Source organism: Pocillopora damicornis, chromosome 7, assembly GCF_964200805.1.
Source record: "Pocillopora damicornis chromosome 7, jaPocDami1.2, whole genome shotgun sequence".
In the NCBI taxonomy this organism is placed as follows: domain Eukaryota; kingdom Metazoa; phylum Cnidaria; class Anthozoa; order Scleractinia; family Pocilloporidae; genus Pocillopora; species Pocillopora damicornis.
Genome location: NC_142676.1, coordinates 7,280,001 through 7,306,093, shown reverse-complemented (window position 1 = coordinate 7,306,093; position 26,093 = coordinate 7,280,001). Strand labels below are relative to the sequence as shown.

General features: G+C 39.4%; 3 protein-coding genes and 1 pseudogene across 4 annotated transcripts; 1 reads left to right on the top strand and 3 right to left on the bottom strand.

Moving 5' to 3' along the window:
- Positions 1 to 2,912: 2,912 nt before the first annotated feature.
- On the bottom strand, positions 2,913 to 3,870 carry LOC113665835 (uncharacterized). The gene has a single exon (XM_027181559.2). It carries the CDS (start codon positions 3,868 to 3,870, stop codon positions 3,208 to 3,210), a length of 663 nt encoding a protein of 220 aa, XP_027037360.2. The 3' UTR covers positions 2,913 to 3,207.
- A 310-nt stretch (positions 3,871 to 4,180) lies between these two features.
- LOC113684449 (monocarboxylate transporter 3) lies at positions 4,181 to 18,878 on the bottom strand. 2 transcript variants are annotated; one of them, XM_089212857.1, is made up of 5 exons: positions 14,356 to 14,501; positions 9,359 to 9,555; positions 6,630 to 7,222; positions 5,233 to 5,602; positions 4,181 to 4,412 (listed from the first exon to the last, which is right to left on the bottom strand). In XM_089212857.1, exons 2-5 carry the CDS (start codon positions 9,549 to 9,551, stop codon positions 4,222 to 4,224), a joined length of 1,347 nt encoding a protein of 448 aa, XP_089068983.1. In that variant the 5' UTR covers positions 9,552 to 9,555; positions 14,356 to 14,501; the 3' UTR covers positions 4,181 to 4,221. The 2 variants fall into 2 exon arrangements, with proteins under 2 accessions (XP_089068983.1, XP_089068984.1); XM_089212858.1 differs by lacking the exons at positions 9,359 to 9,555; positions 14,356 to 14,501 and adding an exon at positions 18,452 to 18,878 and having other exon boundaries at positions 6,630 to 7,179.
- On the bottom strand, positions 11,361 to 16,947 carry LOC149042321 (monocarboxylate transporter 4-like; annotated as a pseudogene).
- Positions 18,849 to 24,435, top strand: LOC113684448 (monocarboxylate transporter 13). Its single transcript, XM_027201828.2, has 4 exons — positions 18,849 to 19,161; positions 21,021 to 21,592; positions 22,179 to 22,548; positions 23,173 to 24,435. Exons 1-4 carry the CDS (start codon positions 18,990 to 18,992, stop codon positions 23,502 to 23,504), a joined length of 1,446 nt encoding a protein of 481 aa, XP_027057629.2. The 5' UTR covers positions 18,849 to 18,989; the 3' UTR covers positions 23,505 to 24,435.
- The last annotated feature ends 1,658 nt before the right edge of the window (positions 24,436 to 26,093 follow it).

The window sequence follows — 26,093 nt, the reverse complement described above, 5'->3', positions numbered from 1 at the left end:
CAGAAGCTAATACTTAGAGAGAAGAAATTCCTTAAGCTTTCTTTTAAAAGAAGCGGAGGAGGGAGAACTAGTTATGTCAGAATTTAACGAATTATAAAAGTTTGGACCTTGAAAGTAAATTGAAAACTTCCTGGTGTTCGTTCTGCACAGTGGCAAACGGAAGGACTGAGCATTCCTAGTATTATAATTGTGGATTTGACTATTCAGTAAAAAAAAGTTATTGAATTTGGAAGGGAGTGTAGAGTTCTCGAATGAAAACATAAAAGTACCTAATTGAAACGAATGGATATCATGAAATTTTAAGAGTTTAAGTTCCTTTAAAATAGGGCCAGTATGGGCAATGTATGTAGAATTGCTTACTATTCTTAACGCACGTTTCTGTAAGGTTACAATTCTTTGAAGGTTTGACTTATAGGTACCAGCCCAAGCTAAATTGCAATAATACAAATATGGAAGGATCATAGAATTGTATAAAGTACGAAGGGAGTGAGTAGAGAGAAAAAAACCTAGATTTATGAATAATACCTATAGATTTGGATAATTTATTTGCTGTTAAGGATATATGCGATTTCCAGGTCAAATTGTCATCTAATAAAACACCCAAAAACATGGTCTCAGAAACACGAAGAATAGGCTGCTCATTTATGAAAACTTGAAATTCAAAGGATTGCTTCTTTTGCCAAGGCTTGAATACCATAAAATTAGTCTTGGCTAAATTCAAGGAGAGCCGGTTTGCTGCAAACCAGGTTGACAATTTGTTTAATTCTCTATTTAATGTGTTAATTAGGTAAACAGGGTCATTATGGGAGATAAATAAGTTTGTATCATCAGCAAACAAGATTGCATCAAGCAGGGAAGCATTGTTCAAATCATTAACATACAGGATAAAAAATAAGGGACCAAGAATAGAACCTTGAGGCACCCCACAGGGAATCCCCTGTGGGGCAGATCTAACGTTATTAAATTCGACAAATTGTGTCCTCTCAGAAAGATAACTTTTGACCCATTCTAGTGCCAGACCACGGATCCCATAATGATTGAGTTTTTCAAAAAGAATGTCGTGATTTACCGTATCGAATGCTTTCGAAAGATCTAGGAATACTCCAATGGCATGTTCTTTTCTATCAAATGCAGAAGAAATTTTGTCACACAAATCGATAAGCGCAAGGCTAGGAGAGCGATTTTTTCTAAAGCCATATTGATTATCACATAAGACATCGGAGTCATTGAGATAATTCATAATACGGTTGTAAATTATTCGTTCCAAAAACTTTGAAAAGCACGGTAGAACAGAAATAGGTCTGTAGTTGCTGAAGAGAGCTTTGTCACCTGATTTAAAAATAGGTATGACACGAGCAATTTTCAAATCATCCGGAACGATACCATGAGTAATGGAGAGATTTACAATGTGTGTTAATGGAGAGGAAACGCTGCATATAGATCGCTTTATGATAGACATAGGGATATTGTCATACCCAGCCGATTTTCCCGCCGGAAACGTAGATGCGATATCTATAATCTCCTCCTGAGTTGCTAAATTTAGGAACATTGACTGAGGGAAATGACCAGGAAGAAAATTCTTATACGAGGTCGTAGATTGAATTCGTTTAGCGAGGTTTGGTCCAATATTGCTGAAGTAATGACAAAATCGATTAGCAATCTCCATTGGGTCAGAAATATCTTGATCATCAACCTTAAACACAGAGTTGGGTTTAGGTCTCAATTTCTTGCTGTTTAGTACCTCATTAAGCAGACGCCAAGTGACTCTTATATTGGATTTTGACTCGCTTAGCCTCTTATCATAATATAAACGTTTCGCGATTCGTAGGGAGTGATTCAGTTTGTTCTTATAAGTTTTATATTTCGCTTCGTTCCAGAGAGAGGGGTTTGAAATATACTGCTACGATCACACTACACAAACTACTGATACTCCTGGGTTCAAACCATTTACTTTACTGCTTGTATAGTTTGTTTTTCTGCTTGACAGATTTAAGTAAGCCCTGGGATATCCACGGTTTCCTAAAGTGAAGGCGACGCTTCAGTTTCTTCAAAGGAAAATGTGTTTCGTAAGCTTTAGTGTATCGCTCAAGAAATTTGCTGTAGCAGATTTTAGGATCATTATACCCGTCTATATTGAGCCAATCAATACAATCTAATTCCTCTAGGAAGTTGGAAATGTTTAGCTCGCTTTTGTCACGGACAAATATGTTCTCTTGGTGTTCGCGGGTACACTTATGATCGAAGCAAATGGAAAAGATAGGCAGATGGTCCGAAATATCCGTTATTAATAGTCCAGACTTCAAATAACTGTGCTCGACATGGTTAGAAAAAATGTTGTCAATCAGAGTTGCAGTGTGAGAAGTAATTCGGGAAGGTAACGTGATTAACGGAAAAAACAGGTGAGAATACAGGCCATCTAGGAATTCCCCGGTGGCGTTGTGGTTTTGATTTTTTAGCAGATTCAAATTAAAATCTCCCTTTATATAGCATATCTTGTTGTCCCGAGATATTTTCCCTAATATTTCGTTCATTCTGGTCACGAAATCATTTACATTTTGATTTGGAGGGCGATAAATTATACCAACGATGATATTTTTCTCATGGGGTCGAATGATCTCAATGAACAATGCTTCCATCACCTCAGCTTCATCAGCATAAATATCGGTGCGAATTCTAAAATCAAGATTGTCTGATACATACAAGCCAACACCTCCACCCGATTTAACAGGGCGATTTTTGTAAACAAAGTTATAACCATCAATTTCGACTCCAACTGGTGAATCCATTAACCAGGTTTCAGTTATCCCAACAACGGAGAATTTTATATCTAGAGAGGTTAGAAGGGTCGATAGTTCATCAACCTTTTTTTGAAGGCTTCGAATATTTAAATGGAACAATGAAAGATGATTCGATTGTTCACGACTAATCATGATTTCTTTTTGAAGAGTATCGTTAAATTTATCTTCTACATAATAAGAACACCCGCCGTCAATATTAAAATGTATGTCAGGGTCTAGATCATCCGAACGAATTAAGAACCGCTCAAAATCGGAACTCAAAGGATTGATAAATAAGTTAGATAGTCTCTCGGGATCGAAATGAACAGGTCCATTTCTGAATTCATAAATCACCGCAGCAAAGTCACTGTCATCTAAGTGACTAAACGGTAAATTGGTAAGCGACATTATCGTTATTTAGTAAATAAACTTAGCTGGGCTCTGCACTACGTCTTTCCTTTATAACAAGTCTGTCCAACACGAAGTATGCCGTCTTCCCGGCTCTCTTTGCCGCATTCAGCTCATCAACCTGCCTTTTCCGCTTTTCGATGGTCTCATTTGCGAGATCTTCATTCACAAATATACCAGATGGTTTTATCCTTCGGGCGGCTCTAAGAATATCATCCTTCTGCCTCCAGTCGTGCAGACGACACACAATGGTTCTTGGGCGTGTGTTGATACCATCAGCAGCACCTGATCTTGGTCTTGCTCCGGTGCGATGCGCTCGCTCGATCATCGGCTCAAAGCTCAGGTTTAGTTTCTCCTGTAGTACTTCCTTCACCTTTGTTTCAGTATTCAGCCAGGCCTCGTTGTGTTGTTCGGGAATTCCATCGATGCGGACATTGTTTCTACGGCTTTGGTTCTCAAGGTATACCAATTTTTCTTCTTGTTTATGTAACCCTGTTTGGATGTCATCAAGTTCTTCTTCCATTTCGTCTATGGCGTCTGCAGCTTCCTTCAAGTCGTCAATATCTTGTTGTGAATATTCTAGGCTCGCTTTTAGTTCCGCGACAGATTTGACAACCTTGTCGATTCTTGTATTTACAGAAGACAGAACCGACTCAAGCATGTTCTTAAACCTCCGTTCCTGCATCTAGAGCATCTTCCTCAGAGTCGCTAGAGAAACGAACTCGGTGCTCGAAGCGTTTGTGTCTTTTCCAGTGTTAGAATCTTTTCCAGTAGAATTCATAGAGGTTTTAGCATTCCGCGTCAGCATGTTAAATGGGTCACTTGACAGTAAGGCAATATATAGTAAAGACAAAAACTTACAACAAGTCATGAGTAAACGAAGAAAGGTAATAGATAACGCAGGTCAAGACGCCGTGGCCGGCGGCCATATTGCATAAATTAAGAACCCAATAGATGAACCCATATAATAATAATAATAATTCCTTCGAGGTCGCTCGTGGTGAAGGGGTTTAGTTTATTTACTTTGTACGTATTTCTAACAGGAAGAGACGTACTGAATTTGACCATGGTTTTCCACGGGCATTATCAGCGTTTGAGGTTCCCTTTCATCGCGTCGGTTCACTTTTACGCAAAAGATGACAAATGGAAGAGCGGTACTGGCCAGTAAAACACTGCCGACCAAATAAAACGCAGGCTTGTAAGAATGAAACTCATCAGCAATGAAACCTGCGAGAAAAAAAGAAAAAAAAAAGTGAAATGCTACTCGACTCATATCAACTTATCTTCGGGTTAGATGGTTAAGTCTATACTACGAACAAGGCAAAAAAGTCAAACCTCGTTCTTTATTTCAGGGTTAATTGGTATTATCAATTGAGTTGATAACGTAAATTGGCCACCAGGCGTTTCGGGCGTTAGCCCAACGTCAGAGCGACGACGAAGGGCTAACGCGCGCGACGTCAGCTTTGAAACTCACTAAGGTGGCCCAATTACGTTATCAACTAAGTTGATAATACCAAATTATCCTGTGATACTCTCCCACCGACGCAGCACCACGGTTTCTATAGAGCCTTGCCCACTTTATTCACTCGTTCTTGATTTTCTTTAGGAGTAGCCATCCACAGTATGGGGTGTGGTCGTACGGATGAGACTAGTGCTAAATAAGACCTTTTTAAGTGACTGTTACAAACCGGCGTAACAACAACTTATCGAAGTACCTACTTGCTCATCCTTAATGCCCCAATATCAGTAGGCATATTCTCCATACTGCTATATAAACATTTGCTACGATGCTGACAAGGAGAATTTGTTTGAAAATCAAGAGCTTTTTTAATTTCGTGATCAATTCATTTAGTTTTTCTTTTTTTTTTTTGATACTGTATGTAGAGTTAGGATGCAAGTCACTCTTTGGGATGATAGATAACGACATGAAACAGCATCGACACGTCACAAACAATATTCTAAAAATATGTCAGTTTTAATCTATTAAAGTCCTAGCGATCAACTTTGTCAACAAATCTTTGTTGAGCAAATACTTGACAAAACTTACCAATCAAAGGAGGAGAAGAAAGAACGGAGAAAGAACTCAAAAAGTTCGCCAGGCCAAAGGCTGAGGCTCTCCTCTTTGCTTCCACGCAGTTCAAAAGTACGACATTCATTGAAGTTAAAGTTATACCATTTCCAACGCCAAAAAAGACACTACATAAAATGAAACGAGTTTGACTATTCGTCAAAGGAAGAAGAATAACAGATACCGCGGTGATAAGGCTGCCCACTTGAAAAACATAACGAGGGTTGACTCGCGTTAGATCACAAACACAACCTGCTACCAGTCTTGCAATAAACGAGGCTAAACCAAAGTACATCAATAACCTTGACGAACTGTCAGCTGGGAGCCCTTGTTCTTCTGCGTATTTCACCTGAAGAGAAAAAAGAAAAAGTAGCGTAGGATTTTGCGATCCTAGTTTCTTAGTTCAATTAAATAGCACGAAGCTTGGAAAATCAAGAAAAACTCGGAGAATTTACAGTGGATCGTCCATGAAGCACCTAACAAACAAACTTAACTATTTAACGGTAATTAACCCCTACTGAAGAGTAAAACTAACTGCTCCTCGCAGCAACCCTACTTAATAAAATATCAAGGCCGTGAGAATGAAGAAAATGATCGCTGGCTTGAGGTACTTTTGATTGTAAAACAAATTCTCTTTAACACTGCCATAGGAAATGAATGGCGAACAGTGTAAACGAAATATACTGATGATCGGTTGTAAACAGTGACTCGAAACCTTACACCATCTTCCGCCAGTTTTTCTCCAATTTCAACAGTTGACAAAGAATATAAACTTTATCCCTGCAATTTGAAGGCAAGAACAACCGGCAGAAACAGGTTGTTTAGTGCCAATTAAGGCATCCATTTGTTAGGCAGTGTCTCACGGTCATAGCTTAAAAACAGGCCCTCAATACTAACGCTTCGGTACAACTCGCGGCGTTTCTTCGCCAGTAGGAAGGTATGAGGCCATGAAAAACGCAAGCAAGCAAGAGAGATCTGCAAGGGGTGTACTGATAACTAGTACCAGACCCCCGGCAAAGGTCTCCCCAACTCGTCTAAAATCTTTCCGCAGTGAATGAAGATTTAGATATATGAAAATTCACATATTTGCACTGCGGTGGAAAGATGAAATTAGAAGATCCTCGCAGCTAAGAACACTACTGAAACTAGTAGTTGTAAGTAGGACCTGAAAAAAATTTCAGGCCCGTACGGGATTTGAACCCATGACCTCTGCGATACCGGTGCAGCGCTCTACCAATTGAGCTAACAAGCCAACTGGGAGCTGGTCAATGAATTGGGTGCAAATAAACATCCGAGTGAATGAAGATTTAGATCCGCAGGTCCAGAAAGGCGTGTCCTGCAGCGCTAACAGTCACGAGAGCCTGCTTTGCACTTACCAAGTGAGTTCGAGTAGGTGACTGTCCAAAGCGATCTAACGCAAATGTCAATGCAAAGACGGTAAACGTCGGCACTCGCCAGACAGAGCAATCCACCAGCTTTGTTTGCGTCTTTTCATTGAATTTCTCTTGTTGCAATTGTATCGTTGCGTTATTTGATTCATTTTCCTGCACATTAGGATCATATGCCACTGCTGGAATCCCCGTTACAAATACAGTTCCACTCAGGAATCTTAAAGTTTTTTCTAAACCGAACCTATCCAGTAAACTTTCGGTTAGCGGTGCAAACACAAATAGACCCATTCCAGCAGCAGATGTTAGTATCCCTGTAGCAAATGGCTTCCTTTTGCAGAAATATTTTGAAACAATTAAGAAATTTGATACACGAACACAGCAGATACCGAACCCAACAAACAAGCTGTAAGTCACATAGTAGACGAAGGCACTTTTGGCAAATGATGCTAAAACAAGTCCAACTGTTGAAGACAGCACCCCAAGCATGGTGACGAAGCGGCAGCTAAATTTCTCTGATAGACGACCAGCCACAGGACTGGAAAAAAGTAAAAGAAAGTATGCTAAGGAACTGATCCAAGCTGAAAGGCAACAGAAGGTGATAATAAGTCACAAAAATGTTCTAGCTCACAATTCAAACCTTCGTTTATCAAAGAAAAGACAAATAAGGAATAATAGCAATGGGGAGGAATACACAAGATGTTAGTTCACCCCTTACACCCTAACACCAGAATGCATATTCTCCATACTGCTCTTTATACATTTCCTATGGAGCTAGCAAGGAGAATTTATTTAATGATCAAGAGCTTTTTTTAAGTTGCTGACCTTAGTGTGTAATGCTAGTCACCCTTATGGGTCAAAGGATTTTAAAAAATTTCTTAAACTCAGAAGAAAAAAATGAAGCCAATACTAGCCACACAAAAAGTGCAATGTTCAAACTGATGTGAAATTAAATTATTTTCTGTTGATGAAACATAGAATTGACTTATAAATGGTTACCACTCTAGACTCTAGATTGAAAAAAATGTAAAACTCAGGCATGCAAAAATATTTACAAGGTGTAAAAAGACACTACAATTCTCCCAGGATTTTAAAATCACCAATTTTGTGCTTTAGTTATTTGGCACAAAAACACTTCAACCTTCATTATTATATTTTAATAAGCAGTTTTGCATTTTGACCACACTGAGGCTTTTGGTTATTTTTTAAAATAATTTATTTTATTATTTAGTTATTTAGCAAATAGCCTCACTTCCTCACTTTCTTTTAGGTTAATTGACAAGAGAAATAACCAAATTGTAAATTAGGTCATTTAAAAGACAACCAGAAACATTGCTGTGTTTATTTGCTAGTTAACCAAACTGCAAAATTGGTTATTTAAAAAATACCCAAAAAGTACATTAATCTCTTAATTTGCCAAACCACCAAATTGTAAAATTGGTTATGGTATTTGCTAAAAAACCAAAAAGGTCATTAACATCTTCATTTGCCAAACAACCAAATTGCAAAATTGGTTATGTAGCAAATAACCACATTGTTTTCTTGGATATTTATGAAATAACCAATTTTGCAATTTGGTCATTTGGCAAATAAACACATTAATGTTTCTGATTATTTTTTGAATAACCAATTTTATGATTTGGTCATTTGGCAAATAAAGACATGAATGTACTCTTTTGCTGTTTTTGAAATAACTATTTTGCATTTTGGTTATTTCTGAAATAACCAATTAGTTTTGTGTTTTGGTTATAAACTGGCAATTATAACCACATAAATGTTTTTGGTTATTTTTGGCAAATAACTACAAGTATGTTTTCGATCATTTTTTAAATAACCTGTTTTTGTGTTTTCAGGTTGCCTAGGAAACAAATACAATAGCCTTTTCTTAACTTAGAAATAACCACAATAACCTTTTTTCTTATTTAGGAAATAATTGATTTAGCATTTTTGGTTATTTAGAAATGAAAAAAAAAATAGAACATGATTACAAAGTAGAACCCCACTGACTCAAACTCACTAAACTTGAATCCCCCAATAACAAGAAGATCTGATCTCTTTTGACCCAATTTTTTGGTCAAGCACTATCAGCTAACTCTAGCCCCCCTCTCAACTCTAATCAATTTTGTTTCCCTTGGGAGTTTGAGTTGGTGGGGTTCTAATGGCTTTACTTTTTACCACTTTATCCTGAGTGAAACTTGAAAAGAGACTTATAAATTACATATTAGAGTGAGTTTCACTACTTCTGGACTTCAGCCCTTAGAGCAGGCCTAGGGAAAGGGTGTTAATAATGCCATTATTTGGTCTATAAAAGGGTCAAGATATATTCTTTGGGAAGGTCATCCACTGAAGGACAAAATGTGAGAAAATCCAGCACATCTTATGTCACACGGTACAAAGCCATTCCTCTACTCAGCCAATAGTCCATGCCATTCCATATTTCAAAGGGATATTTTGTGAACCTCCACTGATATTGTCATTTATAGTTCAATTGAGGGATCATTTAAGGTACCGAGGTCAAGTGTAGAGCTCTACAGTCTATTACTTCTGAAAATTACGCACGAATAGAGCTAAAAAGAGAAGAAAAAAGTGGGTTTTATGCCATGTAGCTAGCCGGATGTCGACCCAAGCTCGTTGGCGATCAAAGGTTGATGTCAAATTGATAACATCACTAGAAGGTCAACAGTTCTGTATCAAAACAAGATTTAAAATAATGTTACCTATATCTTGTCGTTTTGAGTTAAAGCGTTCCATGATGACCGGAAAAAGGACTCCAAAGCTCAAAATAAGGCCCATGTTCCCCGCTTGGCAGACAAAGGCGCAAGCACACACAAGATATGACCAGCCACTATCTTGTTGGCGTTTAGGCCGATTTGGGCCTCTTTGATTAAAGCAAATCATCTTTCGGTGCATCACCCTGAAGAGAATTACATGAGTATTCTACGCTAGAGAATACTGAATCAATTGGGGGAAATTGCTCCGTCGTTGTGTTTTATTTCAGCTTTAATGGGATAGGCCGCTGTCATTTGCTCTTGAAGGCGCAGGGACACGTCGCCGGTGAAAAGAAGCTAAACAGGAATTTTTTTGAGCTTCCAGTGCGTTTGATAGAACGGTGTGCTTTCAAGCTAACGTGCATTTAGGATGAACCAGATGAATTAAAGATAACAGTTCTTATAAAGACTTCTCTAACGCGGACGATCAGTCTACACGATCAAACTTTTTAAAAGCTATTTAGCAAGTTGTCATAACAGCTGGGTACTAAGCCGACATCATCGCCACAAGAGAATTCGAAGTATGCAATCGAAACATTGTGATTAGGCCTTTCCCGATTGTCCCCATAAATTCTGGATGATGGCTCACTGTTATTCCTAAGAGTCGCTCAAAAGAACTGCCAAAAATTCAAAAAGTTGCTATCTATCTTTTTTGCGGATACTTTTTATATACACTTTATTTTCCGTTCTTCACAATCGGTCAAGAAAAACGGCTTGAAATTTGACATACATACATTGACATACATGCCTTGTTTCAGATACTTATAGGCGGCCGTCACCACCAAAAATACAAGGTGTCAAATAGATCAGCAAATACAAAGCTGGTCTAAAGATCAGCTGCAGGATATCATAGCTAATAAAGGAATGGCATGGTCAAATTATAGACGGTTTAGTTTTCCTAAATGAAACAGAACACCCTAAACATGAATAGTTAAGCCAAATGATAAACGGTCTAGAAATTGAAATTGCGAAATGGACTAGCTCAATTACAAATAGCTTAGCACTCATTTGCAATACAGTACACAAACGGTGTAGCGTTGCGTCAAATGGCTCAGGGTTATGTCGAGTAACACAGCGTACGCACAAACGGTGTAGCGTTGCGTGAAATAGCTCAGCGTAATGTCGAATGGTACAGCGTACACACAAATGGTGTAGCGTTGCGTGAAATGGCTCAGCGTAATGTCGAATGGTACAGCGTACAGACAAACAGTGTAGCGCTGCGTGAAATGGCTCGGCGTAATGTCGTATGGTACAGCGTACACACGTCTTTGCAGAACATCAGACGCTCCAGCTGGACATTAACTTGCTTAGCATTACATGAAATATTTCGATGTTGCGGGGAATTGTCGAGCTTGCTTATGGCGTGACGTGAAGACAATCTCGCCGAAACCACCAAAAGTACAAACCTCAAATAGAACAGCGATCTGCTAAGGGGGCATGAAGTCATCGAATGCGATGACTGTCGCGAAACCACCAAATGGTGTAGTCGATGTGTTGAAGAGTCTTCACCTCGCCTTGCCGTAAAGCAGAGCCAATTCGATAAGTTTCTCCAATTTTTTTTCCTGCCGATACTGCATTTATTAGCTGTAGTTCATGAAAGCGTTAATTTAAATAGCAACGAGACTGGATTCTACCATTGTTTGCCGGTGTCACAGCCGGTGTCCCTTGGTCAAAAGAAATAGCCGACGGGTCATTTCCAGCTGCCAGTTCGTATGCATTGGCGATGGCAAACAAGCCACAGCCCACCCCTTCCTGTTGTATTTGTGCAAGCGGCAGTTCCACAACAAGGGTCCTGCCCGTGACCAAGGTTTGATAACATTCAGCCAGCTGTATTTCCATCGATGACGTAAGCTTCTTCCTGGACGTGCTGTCGTAAACCCGCAAATGTTCACTGATCGACGTTGAACAAACCCAATGATTTTTTCCAGTGTGGTGAATTTGAACAGATTCTTCAGAAACAGCAGTAAAGGATGTTTGGCACAGCAGCGTATCTTGCCAGCCACCAATGTTCGGAAATTGCTTCTTTTAAAATGTTTTGTGATTCATTGATAACGTTGTCGCAAAGGCAACCGTTGCTTAGGATGGTATTACGATCCTTTTTGAGGAGATTAACTTTAACAGACTTGGTAAGTTCTGGCGAAGTGTCTTCGTCCTCTTTGTCGGTACCAGATTTGAAAGGTATCTCTGCAGAAGTGTTCGTGTTTGGGTGTGACTGTACAGGATGATAGTAGACCTTCAGTCTTGAGCTGTTAAATGATGTTTTCAGCTCAATACCACCTTCGTTTAGGAGCTTCTAGAAACCCTTTGGTAACACCTTCTGATGGTATAGGGACCTGACCATGCCCGCTCCAGTTTGCCTCCTTTTCTTACCTCCAAGTTCCTCAGCAACACGGTGTCGCCCTCCTTAAATCTTAGTGGCTGGTGCTTTACGTCGTGCGACTTCTTTTGCCGCTCTTGTGCTTTGTCAATGTTCTGCATTGCCTGAGCCTTCATCATGACACGGACTTTCTCATTAAAAGGAGAGGGTGCTTCTCCGTCTATGTCAGAGAGTGAGTTGGTGCTGCTGGGCTTTGACCTGATTTCCATCTCGATGGGTAGCACGGATGCACGGCCAAACATCAACTCGAACGGTGTAAATTTGGTGGAGTCATTTTTGCTAGTTCGATAGGCGAATAGAATGGACTTGATGTGCGCATCCCAGTCATCTTGGTTGTCGTTCACGAACTTCACAAGGGCTCTCGTTAGCGTCTGATTTAATCTTTCATCAAGACCATTGGACTGCGGGTGGTACGCCGAACTGATCCTGTAGTCCGTGCCACACAACTGAAACAGCTCCTCTTTAACCCTGTTAACGAATTCTCGGCTCTGGTCAGACATCACAATTTCCGCCACCCCGTATCTGGTGATCAGGTCGTAAAGGAAATCCGCCACACCTAGAGGACCGATAAATGTTTGTCTATCAGAACAAGTCAAGTTTAAGCCAAGCTTGAACTTGACTCAAGCGAGCATAAAAAAGAGTTATCAAGAGTTACGACAAACGGAGGACCCGAACAATCGAGATTCCACTGAAGTGAAAATAATTAAAGCTTTCACACGTTTCACACTTACTGTTAGCATATCTATCATTCCATGTTTCACACCTTTTTCAAGAGAATAACAAAAGAGAGTTTTTCTGACTCACGCTAACTTTTCAATGAGAGTTAAACTTCAACGGCTCTTTGAACATTGCAGCAGTACGTGAGAAGTTGGATTTTGTGTGTGCCTTGGACGCCATGGTAAGAAAACTGATATCCTTGATCTGTTTTGACATTTTTCAATCAAAGTGATATCGGAATGCTTTAATTGGTGTGCCAGACGATAAAACCAACTCGGAAAAAAGGTTGCTTTGGCAAACACTACATGTTTGATTGAAAAATGTTTTCTTATGGTTGTCAATGATACTGCCCATGTTCGGCATGCAGCTGTAGCTTACTTTCACGTTGTTCTTTTTAAAGGCAGGGTGGAGATTGTGGTTTGGTGGGAAGTGTTTCTTGATTAGGTTGAGGAAGGTTTTAGCGACGTTGGTTTGGACATTTTCGCTGCATGGGGGGTTAAACCAGATGGTGTTTCCTTGTTGGATGATGAGGCTGATATTCTGCGATTGATGGCTGTGGGTATTTGTTTGATGACAGTGGGTGGGTGGTTAGATTTTGTGTTGATGTAAAGCGGCTCGTCGTTCGGTTTTCTGTATGGTTGTAAGAGTCCTTTCGTCAAGTTGAGTGTGATATCGAGGTAGTCAAATGATTTTAAGTTTCTTTGAAATGCTTGAGATCCTGTGGTGTTCTTGAAAATGGCGAGTCCGTCGTCCCTGTAGAGTCCGATGTTGTTTATGCATTTTTGAATAAAATTGAATAAACATCTACAAATCGAAGATAATCCCTTCGTGATTAATAAACTCAAATAGATATATTTAGCTCGTGAACAGGCTCTCATCATTGGTGCTGCGGGACACGCGTTCCTCCACACATGGGGAGATTTGAGACGAGTCAGGGAGAGGTTTGCCGGGGATCTAGCAGTGAGTGTTAGACCTCTTGAAGAGACGCTCGTGCAGAAGCACTATATCAGAGAATTTTAGAACCACGTTAGGTATGTTCACCGCAAACGTCAAACCGTGGTCAGGGCTTGTGGTTAGAAGTTAGAAGTTTCGAGACTTTAAGCTTTTTAGATCGTCGTCGGCTTTCACCTGAAAAAAAATCATCATTGCACCGCCATCTTTAATTACTAAAGGATGGAGATCCTTCATTTCAAACACAAAATGTGGCGTAAAGATTAGCTTCCTAGAATCTCAAACAGATTGGTTGTAAAGAAAAGATTTCACTTCACACATATTTATAAGACATACGTGAGAACTTTCCAACAGGAAGAAAAAAAGCGTCAAGGAGTTCAACTTCCTCAAACTGCCTCGCCCGAAGTTCAAACGTGAATGTCAAACTGCAAACTCTGGTCACGTGACTCCTAGACGTTAACCAAACGCGGATCTAGAACTCTCTATCGACAAATTTTAACCGTTAGTCGTAAAAAAGTTTAAGGTCAAAATTTTCTTTTAACATTCCCACACTATAGTGTGTGATCGTGCACGCGGGAGAAGAGGATAATGGGATTGTTGTAAGCGACCGTGGCTGACGTTTAGACAATTTACCAGTGACAATAATTGTCGAATTCACTCCCTAAGCGTGAGATTCACCCAACAAATCAAGTAACACATGTAATAAAGATATATAAGGTAAAACAGGTTTAAACCCTCAAGAGAAACTGAAGTCACAGCAAATGATTGTAACTCTTCAGCCGAAACCTTCGATTTTGGGAAGGTGTGTGTTGAACTGGGGCAAAATTGTGTTGGAAATGTGAAAAATCCATTACAAGCATAGTGATAGACATTTGTTAAGCAAATACTTGATCAAACTTACCAATCAAAAGAGGTGGAGAAGGAACGGAAAAAGAACTCAAAAAGTTCCCAGGCCAAAGGCTGAGGCTCTCCTATATGCTTCCACGCAAGTTAAAAGTAAAACATTCATTGCAGTTTATATTAAACCATTTCCAATGCCAAAAAGACACTGCATAAAATGAAACGAATTTGACTATTTGGCAAAGGAAGAAGAACAACAGATACCGCGGCAATAAGGCTGCCCACTTGAAAGACATAGCGAGGGTTGATTCGCATTAGATTACATACAGGACCTGCTAACAGTCTTGCAATACACGAGGCTAAACCATAGAACATCAGCTACCCTGAGGATTTGCAAGCTGAGAGCCCTTGCTCTTCTGCATACTTCACCTGAAAGGAAAAATGTCGGCGTGTTATACCCAAGGATACCACTTAACGACTTTACGATCCTTTACTTTACTCGGTGGAACTAATCTGCGAACGTAAATCGCCTACGGAGGTTCGAGAGAGTCTACATTCAAACAAAAAATTCTGAAAATGATCGTTGTTCCAAGGAAAGTTTTCAAACGATCCTTTTTTTGAAATACCTCTGATAATCTGGAGCATTCAAGATCTTGAAAGCGATCTAATCACAGATTCTCCACCACCACTCGCAAATTTTCACACATTCAAAGAGTAAAAACGTATTCCCACAAGTTTTGTGGTCAACTCGATGTCTTATGACTCTCCCCATTCTTCAATGTGGCTCCTAGTCAAGTCGCCTCCTAACCTAATGATCTCGTCCCCAGACATGGTTACGTCGTTCCAAAAACTTAGATTCATTTGGTCATGCCTGTTTGAGCCATGAAGTACTAGAAGTATGGGATCAGTGTCAGGTTCTGAACAACTGCGCACCTGCCCCTCCCCAACCTAACTTTAGCCCTAACTTGTTATCAGTTGACTGTTGTTGGGCCAGGGGAGGGGTGAGTGCGCAGTTGCTCAGATACCGACATTGATCCGAAATAGCGATGGTCCGCGCAAGCATATAACCCTCAGCGAGTTGATCAAATCATCAATAGCTTGGTAAGTGCCCCCTGCGGTTATTATCTGTTTATTACTCAAAAAAAAAAAGAAAAACGGCCTCAATACTTACTACATGAGTTTGAGCTAAGGACTCCCCAAAGCGATCCGAAAAAATTGCCAGAGCAAAGACAATGAAAACGGCACGATTTCTCTTCCTGCAGTTTGGCTGTTGCCTTATTTGATTCATTTTCTTGTACACTAGGATCTTACGCAAGCGCTGTAATTCCGATCACAAATACAGTTCCACCAAGGAATCTTAGAGTGTTTTCTAAACCAAAACTGTCTAGCAAAGCTTGAGTAAGCGGTGCCAGCGCAGACCCAGTCCACCGGAAGACATTAGTATCCTTGTGGCAAAAGGCCTCCTTTCATGGAAATATTTTGCAACAACCAAGTAACCTGACACACTAAGACAGCAGATACCGAACCCAACAAACAAGCTGTAAGTAAAATAGTAGACGAAGGCACTTTTGGCAAATGATGCTAAAACAAGTCCAACTGTTGAAGACAGCGCCCCAAGCATGGCGACAAAGTGGCAGCTAAATTTATCCAGCAGACGACCAGCCACAGGACTGGAAAAAAGTAATGGAAAGTATGCTAAGGAAACTATCCAAGCTGAAAAGGAAAATAAGGTTAAGGTTAATCACAAAATGTAGGCAGTTTTGTTCTTTAACCCTCTAATTTCTCCTTACAATATCAATACAATAGCAGGCAGACAAGTGATGAGAATAAAGAAAAAATATCAAGTAGGGGTTTTTTTAGTTGATCCAATATCAAATTCTCCAAAGAAACATTATAGATGGACAGTAAGGAGGAAAACTAATGAGATCTCGAGGGTGAAAGGGTTTACAAAAAGAGGAGTCAGGCACAATAGTAATGGAGAGAAAAAGGTACCACATCCCAAATTTCTACACTGGTTTAGTCTGCAATGGAGTCAAGAGATCAAACTATGGCCCTATAAAAACTATGGACCATACCCCCCAACATCTGATTATTAATTCTCTCTTCTAGCTTCAACTCATTCCCTTGTAAATTAGTTAAGAGAATTTGGTGATAGATCAAGATAACAACTTCTACCCGTCTAAGTTTGAGTATTCTCATTACTTGCTTGCTCGATAATGTATGGATATTATAAGGAGAAGTTACATTTTAATCACTTCTGGGAAGTAAAGGGTTAAAAGAGTGATGTAGACACAGTATGCAGTCACAAGGCTAAAAGGATTTCAACACCTCAGTCACTACATTTAAGAGTGATTAGTACTTTTAAAAAGTTATTGCAATTACCTGTAGTTAAATAAACAAAACACAAACTTGATTTTGTCAGAAGCAGTTCAAGCTTTGATAGGTGGCTTTGGATCCACTGCCTCAAAGTCTCACTGGAGTTTCCATCAGAAAAATCCTCGGCCTAGTGAAAGATATATACCCACAAATAGGTAAACTTATTATTGAAGAGGAAAGCAACACCTACTTGCAAGGCCACTGAAAAAGCTTTAGAGCCTCATTCAGCAGCCCAATTCTCAAAGGACCTTTCAGTACAATGAACCTCTTGCGGCATGTTATTAGGAAATTTTTTCTTTCTTAATCGCTAAAAAATTTCTCTTCATTTTTTGTTGCACAAGCCTCGTATGTTAAGGGATGAAATAGTTATGTTAAACATATGAAGCTCCACTGAAACTTAAATAAATTAGTTGGGTTTCATACATAAAATATTTCCCACTAGATACCCTGTACACCAAAATAGGAACACAAAATAAATATAAACATGGCTAAACAAGTATGCATCTATAACAACACTGATTACATTAACCTTAAAAGACATCCTTTGAGTGAGAAGGTCTCTAAGGAAAGCCAAAGCACGTCTTTTGGTGAAGAAATGTCAAGCCTCTTGTCATAAGATTATTCTTGTTATTAGTAAAGTTGTCTGTTCATGATTGTGGGTATATATCTTTCACTAGGCCTCTTCTCTCTTTTTTTCAATTTCATTGCTCTTTAAAGATGGCACAAGACTCCCTTATTTTTAATTTATACTAACTTTAATATACCAGCATCCCAAATTTTTATTATATACTATGTTCAGTCAGCACCCCTTCCCACCCTGGACATTACCTTCCAAAGTTACAATAGGAGAGAGTGAATTTAGCAATATGAGAACTCAAGAATGTAATCATGACAAATTGTTGTGCAAAAATAAGAATCTCCAGGATCAACCACTGTTCTTCAAAATGTGAGGTCTTATTCAATGAAAAAACAGCTGTGTTTCAGATAAAGACCTCAAGGAACTAATTGTCAGTGTCAATGAAGGTAAATAAAAGATCTGAAAATGGTCTTGACGGTGTCATGTAATTCAAATGTGACAACGACATACCATATTTCCACCAATAAGCACCCAGGTGCTTCTGTAACATTTTGGTTAAAGCAAGGGTACTTATTGGAAGGATGGTGCTTAATCAAGGGGGCACATATTAAGAAAGTGCAGCAATAGGACGAAAATTTATATGCACATAGAGGGAGTAGGCAAGCATGTGGAGATAGAAACAACTGGAATGGGAAAGAAAATATTCTCCTGTACTGATTCTGCTGTAGTTAAAGTTGAAAAAGTTGTTAGTAAAGTGGCAATAGGAACAAGTTTTCATTGAATCCCTACTTTTTAAGGAACTGAGGAAGAAGGGGCAGAGGGTGCTTGTTCACGAGGGGCACCTATTTGACATCATGGTCTTGGGGGGGGTGGGGTGAGTGCTTAATCAGAGGGGGGCACTCGATAGAGATTTTATTCAAGAAAACATTGTGATTAGAAATACAAAAATACACATGATTTAATTCGAAACTTAAGTTACATATATTAAGCGTAAAAATTTATGCATAAATCATGTTGTTTCCGACCAAATCAAAATCTGTCTCAAAAAAGCAAGATAAAGCTGGTAACGGGGTGATGAAAGACGATGATAACGAAAGGTTGCAAACATTTGTCCAGAACACCAGAAATTAAAAAGAAAAGCCCTTGAGGTTAAAACACCGGCTATTACGTCGTATGCCCCGGTAATCTCGTACCCAGATCCTACCTTGTAACTGTGTATTGCATGTATCTTGTCTTCATGAGTTAAAGCGTTCCATGATGACTGGAAAAAGGACTCCAAAGTTTAAAATAAGGCCAATGTTCACCGCTTGCCAGACAAAGGCGCAAACATACATAGCAGAAGACCAGCCACTATCTTGCTTGCGCCGAAGCCGATTTGGGCAATTTTTATCAAAGAAAAATATCATTCGGTGTAATATATTGAAGCTGAACTCCTAAATTTTCTCTGCGAGTGAATACTTCATCATTTGATTATCCAAACTGGCATTGCAAACTGTGTGTGACTGTCTACGTGACTACTAAAGAGCATGTGACATTAGATTAGCTGAAAGGTGAAAGGCCGCTGGAACTTTTCCCTGAAGGCGCAACGACGCGGCTTTTTTATTCATAGCGTGACAGGAAACGAAAACAAAATTGTTTAACTCCCGTTGCGATCGATTTCCCTGATTGCAATGAGCATTAGCGATGAACCAGATGAAATGCAGGATTTATAAAATACCTCTGCCGTCTTGTTAGCTGTTGACATGGTTCCTTGTCGTGGTCAAATTTTTTCTTTCAAGCAAGATAGCCTCTGGTCGTGGTTTGTTTGTATTAGTACGACATTTTGTATGGTCTTGACGGTTGGATTTATCTTCGCTCTCGGTGTTTTCCTTCCTGTCTTCATGGATTCTTTCAACGAAAGTCGCGAAAGAACAGGTTAGTTTTGTTTAAATCGGAGTGATCTGCTTGTTATTTCTGTGAACTATACCGATATGTATTTTGAACGAATTTCAGTTTCCCCGCATTACATATGATAATAATTAAGCTGTGGAAACGGAGCGTTAATGAATATAAACAGCGTTCAAGGTCCCGATCTTACTGGATTGCTTGAAAAATCGTTACTCCCAGAAAAGAGAAAAAGTGTTCCTGTTTAGACGGTCAGAACAGGAAATTGTATAATTATGTAAAAGACATATTTTGTTAGTTCGTTCGAATCCATTCAAGTCGTTCCTTTCAAGCTGATATCCTGCCGGTATCGATTTGGATGCGATTCTATGCTTGTGACGTACCTTTCCAGTTTGACAGAGGAAGAGAAGGAATGCAACAGCAAGAAGCAAGTAACACAGTGGGAAAAGGGTGTAATCGATGAAATGCGTGCAAAGCAATGAATGAAAGGGGGAAACGGTCTAAGAATCACTACATCAAAAATTCCAGCTTGCTTTTCGTTGTATAATTTAGAATCAGTGTATTTTTGCTCCCTTGTTCTTGTCCGCAACGTAACGCCACGCATTGATTTTCGAATAAAATCAAAGAGGGAATGGATAGAGTTTTTACCCAAGTGATCCACCATTTCCGGCTCAAGGAAGGGTAGCAAAGTAAGGGTCCTAATCCCGTTTTGCGCACGAATTTTAGAAAAATTTGCACACACGTGTACTTTAAACAGGATTTCACGCGTCACTAATTATAAAGAAAAAACTTCAAATCCCTGTTAACCCTCAGTTGCCTTTCTGTAACATTCACGCGTCACGTACTAATGTTGGGCTTAATCACTCGTCGCTTATAAACCCTTTCCCACCCTCGGGAATAAAGGAGAAGTGATGAATACTTCGGCTAGCATTAAGCAGTAATCTGGTGAAAAGTGTTGACGAATAGTTTATGTAGCATCCAAGTCGTTTTTACAGGCCAGAGGTGGGTTTTAATCGTGTAAGACAAATGCACAGAAAAGTATATTACGTCACTGGTCCTCAAAACCCTTAACCACTGACCTACTTGCGGTTTTTTCTTCTCACACTATGTAGGACAAACGAAGAGAATTAAGAGAAAGAGAACACTTATGCACATATCAAATACTGAATAACAGTATTTTTTAAAAAATTTTACACTTTACAGCCTCGTTTTCACACGAGAATGCCGTCATCTTGGAAATTGAATTTAACCTCAAAGTCCTGGGTATCGTTAATCTTGCACCAAGATCCTACCGTGTAACTTTAACTGAAGTGTGCAACTACTTGACCGTGATCATTGATCATTGTTGTTGTCATCTTTGCTATCATTTTTATCATTACTATCGTTATCATCATTATCTATGTTATTGTCATTGTCATTATCAATGTTATTATTACTGTTATTATGATTATTATTGATATTGTGTATCATTATCATTATTTTCAAAAACTAATTAATAATTCATAAGCCCATTAACCTATCAAATGGTAGATAATACATCACGTGCAGTGACTTTATATCGATAAACCTCATCCTTATTAGTATGCGGTGTTTTATCAGATATAAAGACACTGCACGTGACTTATGAATATTAATTAATTATCAACACAGAAACTGACACAAAAAATGAACAAAAGCATAATTGTTATGAACTCTCTTGACACACGCTTTTCCAAGAATGTTTTTGAAGCCGTTCAAAAAACTCGCAGCACGTGTTTTATCGGGTCAAAAACCACTCGGCTACGCCTCGTGGTTTTAAACCCGATAAAACACTCCTGCTCGTTTTTTAAACATTACATCATGGTCATCATTATTATTTTTATATCTTACTTTTCTCACTATTCTTGCAGCATGGGTGAGCTCTATCATTATGGCAATATTTCTATTCTTTGGGCCTGTAATTGGTGTCGTCGTTAACCGTTTTGGATGTCGTGTGGCCAGGATCATAGGTTGCCTGTCCTGTGCTGTCGGTCTCGGCTTGGGCTCTCTGGCCCCGAACATCATTGTTTTATATGTAGCCTTTTGTATACTCTTCGGCTTTGGTACGTCATTCATTTACCTTTCCTCGCCATTGATTATGACCCACTACTTTAATAAGAGAAGATCCGTGGCTCTTGGAATTGTGACAGCCGGTCAAGGTCTGGGAACTATGATATGTGGTCCCGTTTTACAGGTGATGGCTGCCATGTCAAACTGGAGGAAGACTTTTCTCATGTTCGCGGGTATTTTGGCTCTCTCGTCCTTGACGGGCTGCTTTCTGAAACACGATAGCTCCAGATCCACAGCTTCGTCGACCCAAGGCGAGAAAAATTCAAAGAAGTTTGGTTGGAATATAGCTGTTTGTAAGAACCCCAAATTTTTGGTTTTACTGGTTATGAGTACATTTTTCAACTTTGTTCGGATGATTCCTTACGTACACTTGGTGAGTTGCGGTATTAATTTGCATTAGCTATCGCGCATGGATTTTACATCATATTACGCAGCATGAAAGTTTAGCCTAGCATATACCGTTAATAAGAAAGAAACAGTTCCCTAGAGTATTATCACATGATTTTCAACTCCTGTATGTCATGATGACGTCAGAGGGAGCTCAATCAATAGAGAATGTTTCCTCTCTGATGAGGGCTTAGGATGTTAACCATCACGGAGGTGTTAACAAAGTCAGATTTAACAAGAACTTGCAGATGTGTTCGCTAATTTTAGCACTCTCAGAAGGTTGCTACGTGATCTCATTTAGATACCCAAAAACAAATTTTTAGAAAATCAATAGCTTACAAATGCAATGCAATAATTATTGCATTTTAATTTAAGTTTCGCTTTTTTCAACAAATTAAATTAAGGCCTATACTTAATGGGTAAACAAAACGTACAAGTTAAGAAGCTTACTCGCCGAGTCCAGAGGGCAAACGCTTCAATCGTTCCATTTGCGAGACGCAAAAATATATGGAATGTGTGACATGCTGCAGTACAGATTTCTTATTAGTTTATTTCTTTCATTATGTTCTTAGATAAAACACTGCGACGATCTTGGCATTCCAGCAGATAAGAGTTCCACACTTTTCACTTTTATTGGAATATTTGCCGCCATTGGTCGTTTGAGCGCTGGCTGCCTTTGCGACCTCAAATATGTCAACTCACGCCTCCTCTACCAGGCAAGCGTGTTATTGAGTAGCGCCTCGATCATGCTTCTAACAGTGCCAAAGACTTACACCCCACTGGCTGCAGTAGTCATAATATTCAGCCTAGGGGACGGATTGGTAGTGTCAACATTCGTTATCGAGCTGTTCAAGTCTGTAAAGGAGTCAGAAAGAGCACTTTGCCTTGGATTTTCCATGATGGCAGGTGGGGTCCTAATCTTCTGCGGCCCGCCTTTAGCTGGTAAGATGTCAAGACCTCTCCTTTTCTTTCCACCGTTCAAACTCTCCAGGTCTTAACCTCATTTTTTCTCTCCTTTCTAACCCGCATAAATTTCCTCGCGAATTAATTAGTTCAGACCATTTGGTTTTGAATCAAGATTAGTGGCACCCTCAAACTGTTAGGGTCGTAAAATCAAAATAAAATAGAAAAATAATAAATTAAGTTTTAGTAGTGGCGCTTCCACTAAAGGGAAATGGAATTTTGAGTAATTTTTTTTCGCTAAAAGTTAAACCGGAAAAATCTGAGTTAACGCCAAGTTTTGGAATCGAACCTAGTTCACAGCGGTGGGAGGCTAACGCTCTGACCACATTCTCATTACCTATTTTATGTATGATGTGGTGAAGTTTTGGGGAGAGGTGGCATGTTAATCAGCCCTAAGAATTGAAAGTTTAAGCCCAAGGGCTACCGAACAGTAAATTTCGAGTCCCATTAACCGGACATTGCGAACTTTCTCTGAGGAGCTGAGTGATGTTTCAATCTGGAAGCTACGATCTATTACTTTACTTTTACAAAAACAGTTTAGGTTCATGTCTGTGAATGAATAGGCGTATTGTTAATCAGAACTTTTATTTATCCCAAATTTAGGTCTTATGGCAGACAGATTTGGAAACTACATAGCTGCATTTCTCGTGGCGGGAGGTGTTGGGGTTGTCAGCTCTCCCATCCCTTTTCTCATTCCGTGTTTCGAGTCGCAAAATAACGGCGGAGATCCCGTGGAACGTCTTGAAGAATTGATGGACAAGGATATATGTGTTTCTCCACCAAACTACAAATCTACAAATGGTGATATTCCCAGAACAGTTTATCCTAAAGAGTCAGTAGAGTCGTTGAATGCAAAAAGGACGTCTATGGTGCGCGCCGCGTCTAACCGGCCTGTATCATTTATGTGGGCCATGGAAAGTCCTTATAATTTTTAACAAAGTATTCTATTCCAACTATACTAACAGAGTAGAGCGCTTTTCCACTGAGTGTCGTTGAACCATAATCAAAGTAATTACAACAGCCAATCAGGAGAAAGGAAAATATCTTGAAGAGCCAATGAGAGCTCAAAATAAAAACTAAAGCGCGGGAAAACGCGGTTGGTGGCAACGTTTATATCAATTACTCCCGCTTCGCTCTTTGATTGTTTTGTTTACCACTAGTTGATTTAGTTAAGTAGACTGTCTTGTAAAGTTAATTTCAGATCGAAGAAAACTCGGTTATACGATTGCGAGTATTCTTCGGTAATGGGCCGTCTTGGTTTTCACGCGGAACACAAGTTCTACCTTATATTATTATATAGGGAGAAGTTCCATATTAATCAGTTGTTAGAGTTATAGGGTTAAATGATAGCTCAAGTGTTTGAAAATGGAATCTTTATTTTCTTATAACCAGATATAAATTATACAGAAAGACAAATTAATGCAACTTATTTTTCACTGGAGAATCGCAGTTTTTAAGTTTTTTAATTTATAAAATATGAATAAAAGAATACACACGCAATCATGTGCTTAGTAACTATCACAATAAGAGAGATGGTAAATTTTTAACTCGGAAGTGGAGGAGAGATTTTTTTCGTCTCGTCGATGCTAGGGCAACTGAATTTCTGAGGTTCAATTCCTCGTGGGGAGTCATTATTTCGTAGTTATAGTAATGTATGCGTTCAAACCCGTTCAGGAACCAAAACTGAACGTCCTTTTTACTTATATAGCTGTGAAAATGAAGATCAGGAAAAAAGACCATCATCCACTGACATTTTAAAAAGCTACTAAAAAGTAGCTTTTTTTTTGCAATGGAGTCTTTATTACCACGAGAAAAAATCTTAGGCACAGAAACAAAATTTAATAAAACTTTTTTGTCGCTAAAGAATCACAGTTTGTGCGTTTTTAGATATTTTATTATTTATAGTATAGATATGTGTGTGTATATATATATATATATATATATATATTTTTTTTTTTTTAAGAGGAAAAAAGGACGCAACTACATTTTCCCGACAAGCCTGTTTCGTGAATTGCGTTCTTTTTTCCTCTTAAAATATACGTATTGAGCACTGTTCCACGCGAAAATCGACTTGCAGACTCCCTCTATATATATATATATATATATATATGTACTGCAGACAGTACTGTTTCGGCCTTCTGGGCCTCATCAGTGCAGTGCTGATGCTAGGATGGAGGTAAGGCAAGAAAGCCACCCCAAGTGATCTCACACATGTGGGATCACCTAAGCCAGAGTGCTCAAACTAGAAAAACTAGTGAGCATGCATAATGCTAGCAGCAATGACTCATCCTAGTAGAGTGCTCAACTTGGACATGAAAGCAAAGCTTTATATGCCAAAGAGCTATATCTACAGACAGTACTTTTTTTTTTTTTATAATATAAAAGCCTGGAGACCAGGCAGTTTTATTTGTCAATGATATCTATTTACAATTCTAATTGATTAAAGTATTCGAATTAAATTATGAGTTATTTAGGTAATTACAGGTCTCAATTAACTAATGATATTTTCTCTCACAGGCGGCACGAACAGCGCACGGGCTATAACAGCCCGGAGTAAGCGCCCACCTGTAAGAGGTAACAAAGTTCTATTTAAAAGTTTTCTATTTACTATTTACAAAGAGATATTTCAGACCATGTGGGGCGCAAGCAGCGCGCGGGCCTGTAGCCCGGAGTAAGCACCCCTCATGGGCGAGATTTAACAAGTTTTATTATATACAAAGGTTCAGGGGGGAGCAAGAGAGGGGAAGAAGATGGGCTTACCAGCGTCGACCGAACAAAGTACGTTTTTAAAAGACCAAAAATTCCTTAAGGTATCAGTGTCGTTACTAAGAATTCTGAGTTGGACATCTTTCTTAATTGAGTCTATAATCGCGTTGGAGCTCAAAAGAGAACCTTCGAAGGTAGCTTTATTTCTGGCAAGCCAACACCAATATATGATGGTTGCCTTGAGAAAGTTAGATAAGGATGTAGCGGTGGTAGATTTGTCTAGGGAAAAAGGGTAGTAGATAGATGTAGGGGAGATAGAGAAGGGGGAGTCGAGTAGGGCACGGAAGAGGGGGGAGAAGTGGTCCCAGACTTTCACAACTCTGGGACATCCCAAGAAGCAGTGTTCAATAGTTTCCGTTTTTCCGCAGATCGCGCATTTGTCATTATTGATGTATCCCCAAGACTTAAGGAGATATCTTACGCGGATCATTCTATGGATCAATAGCCAAATTAGATCGTTCTTCTTGTTTTCAATTAGCTTTAGGCGAGACTTGCGCCACACCCAGGCCCAACGATTGATGGGGCGGTCCATAGCAGACGCCCAAAAACCGGAGCACCGGGGTGCAACGCAGACGGGGTCAAGCAACAAAAGATATAAATTCTTACCGGTGAGTAAATCAGGTAAGGCACCAGTTTTCTGATGCAAGGTACGGAAATTATCTAGACAAAGGCGGTAGTAATTGGAAGGAAGGAAGGAAGAGGGAGCAGAATTGGTGGGAAAGGAAAAACGGGGATCTAGAATAGTTAGCTTATGTCCT

Excerpts from the sequence above, each read along its gene's own strand:
- LOC113684449 (XM_089212857.1), bottom strand. The coding sequence starts at position 9,551 with ATGCACCGAAAGATGATTTGCTTTAATCAAAGAGGCCCAAATCGGCCT. Across the intron at positions 7,223-9,358 it reads CTCAAAACGACAAGATATAG|CTTGGATCAGTTCCTTAGCA; the intron begins GTAACATTATTT and ends GTTGCCTTTCAG. Across the intron at positions 4,413-5,232 it reads TTCTTCTCCTCCTTTGATTG|GTTTCATTGCTGATGAGTTT; the intron begins GTAAGTTTTGTC and ends TTTTTCTCGCAG.
- LOC113684448 (XM_027201828.2), top strand. The coding sequence starts at position 18,990 with ATGGTTCCTTGTCGTGGTCAAATTTTTTCTTTCAAGCAAGATAGCCTC. Across the intron at positions 19,162-21,020 it reads CGAAAGTCGCGAAAGAACAG|CATGGGTGAGCTCTATCATT; the intron begins GTTAGTTTTGTT and ends CTATTCTTGCAG. Across the intron at positions 21,593-22,178 it reads TGATTCCTTACGTACACTTG|ATAAAACACTGCGACGATCT; the intron begins GTGAGTTGCGGT and ends TTATGTTCTTAG.
- LOC113665835 (XM_027181559.2), bottom strand. The coding sequence starts at position 3,870 with ATGCAGGAACGGAGGTTTAAGAACATGCTTGAGTCGGTTCTGTCTTCT.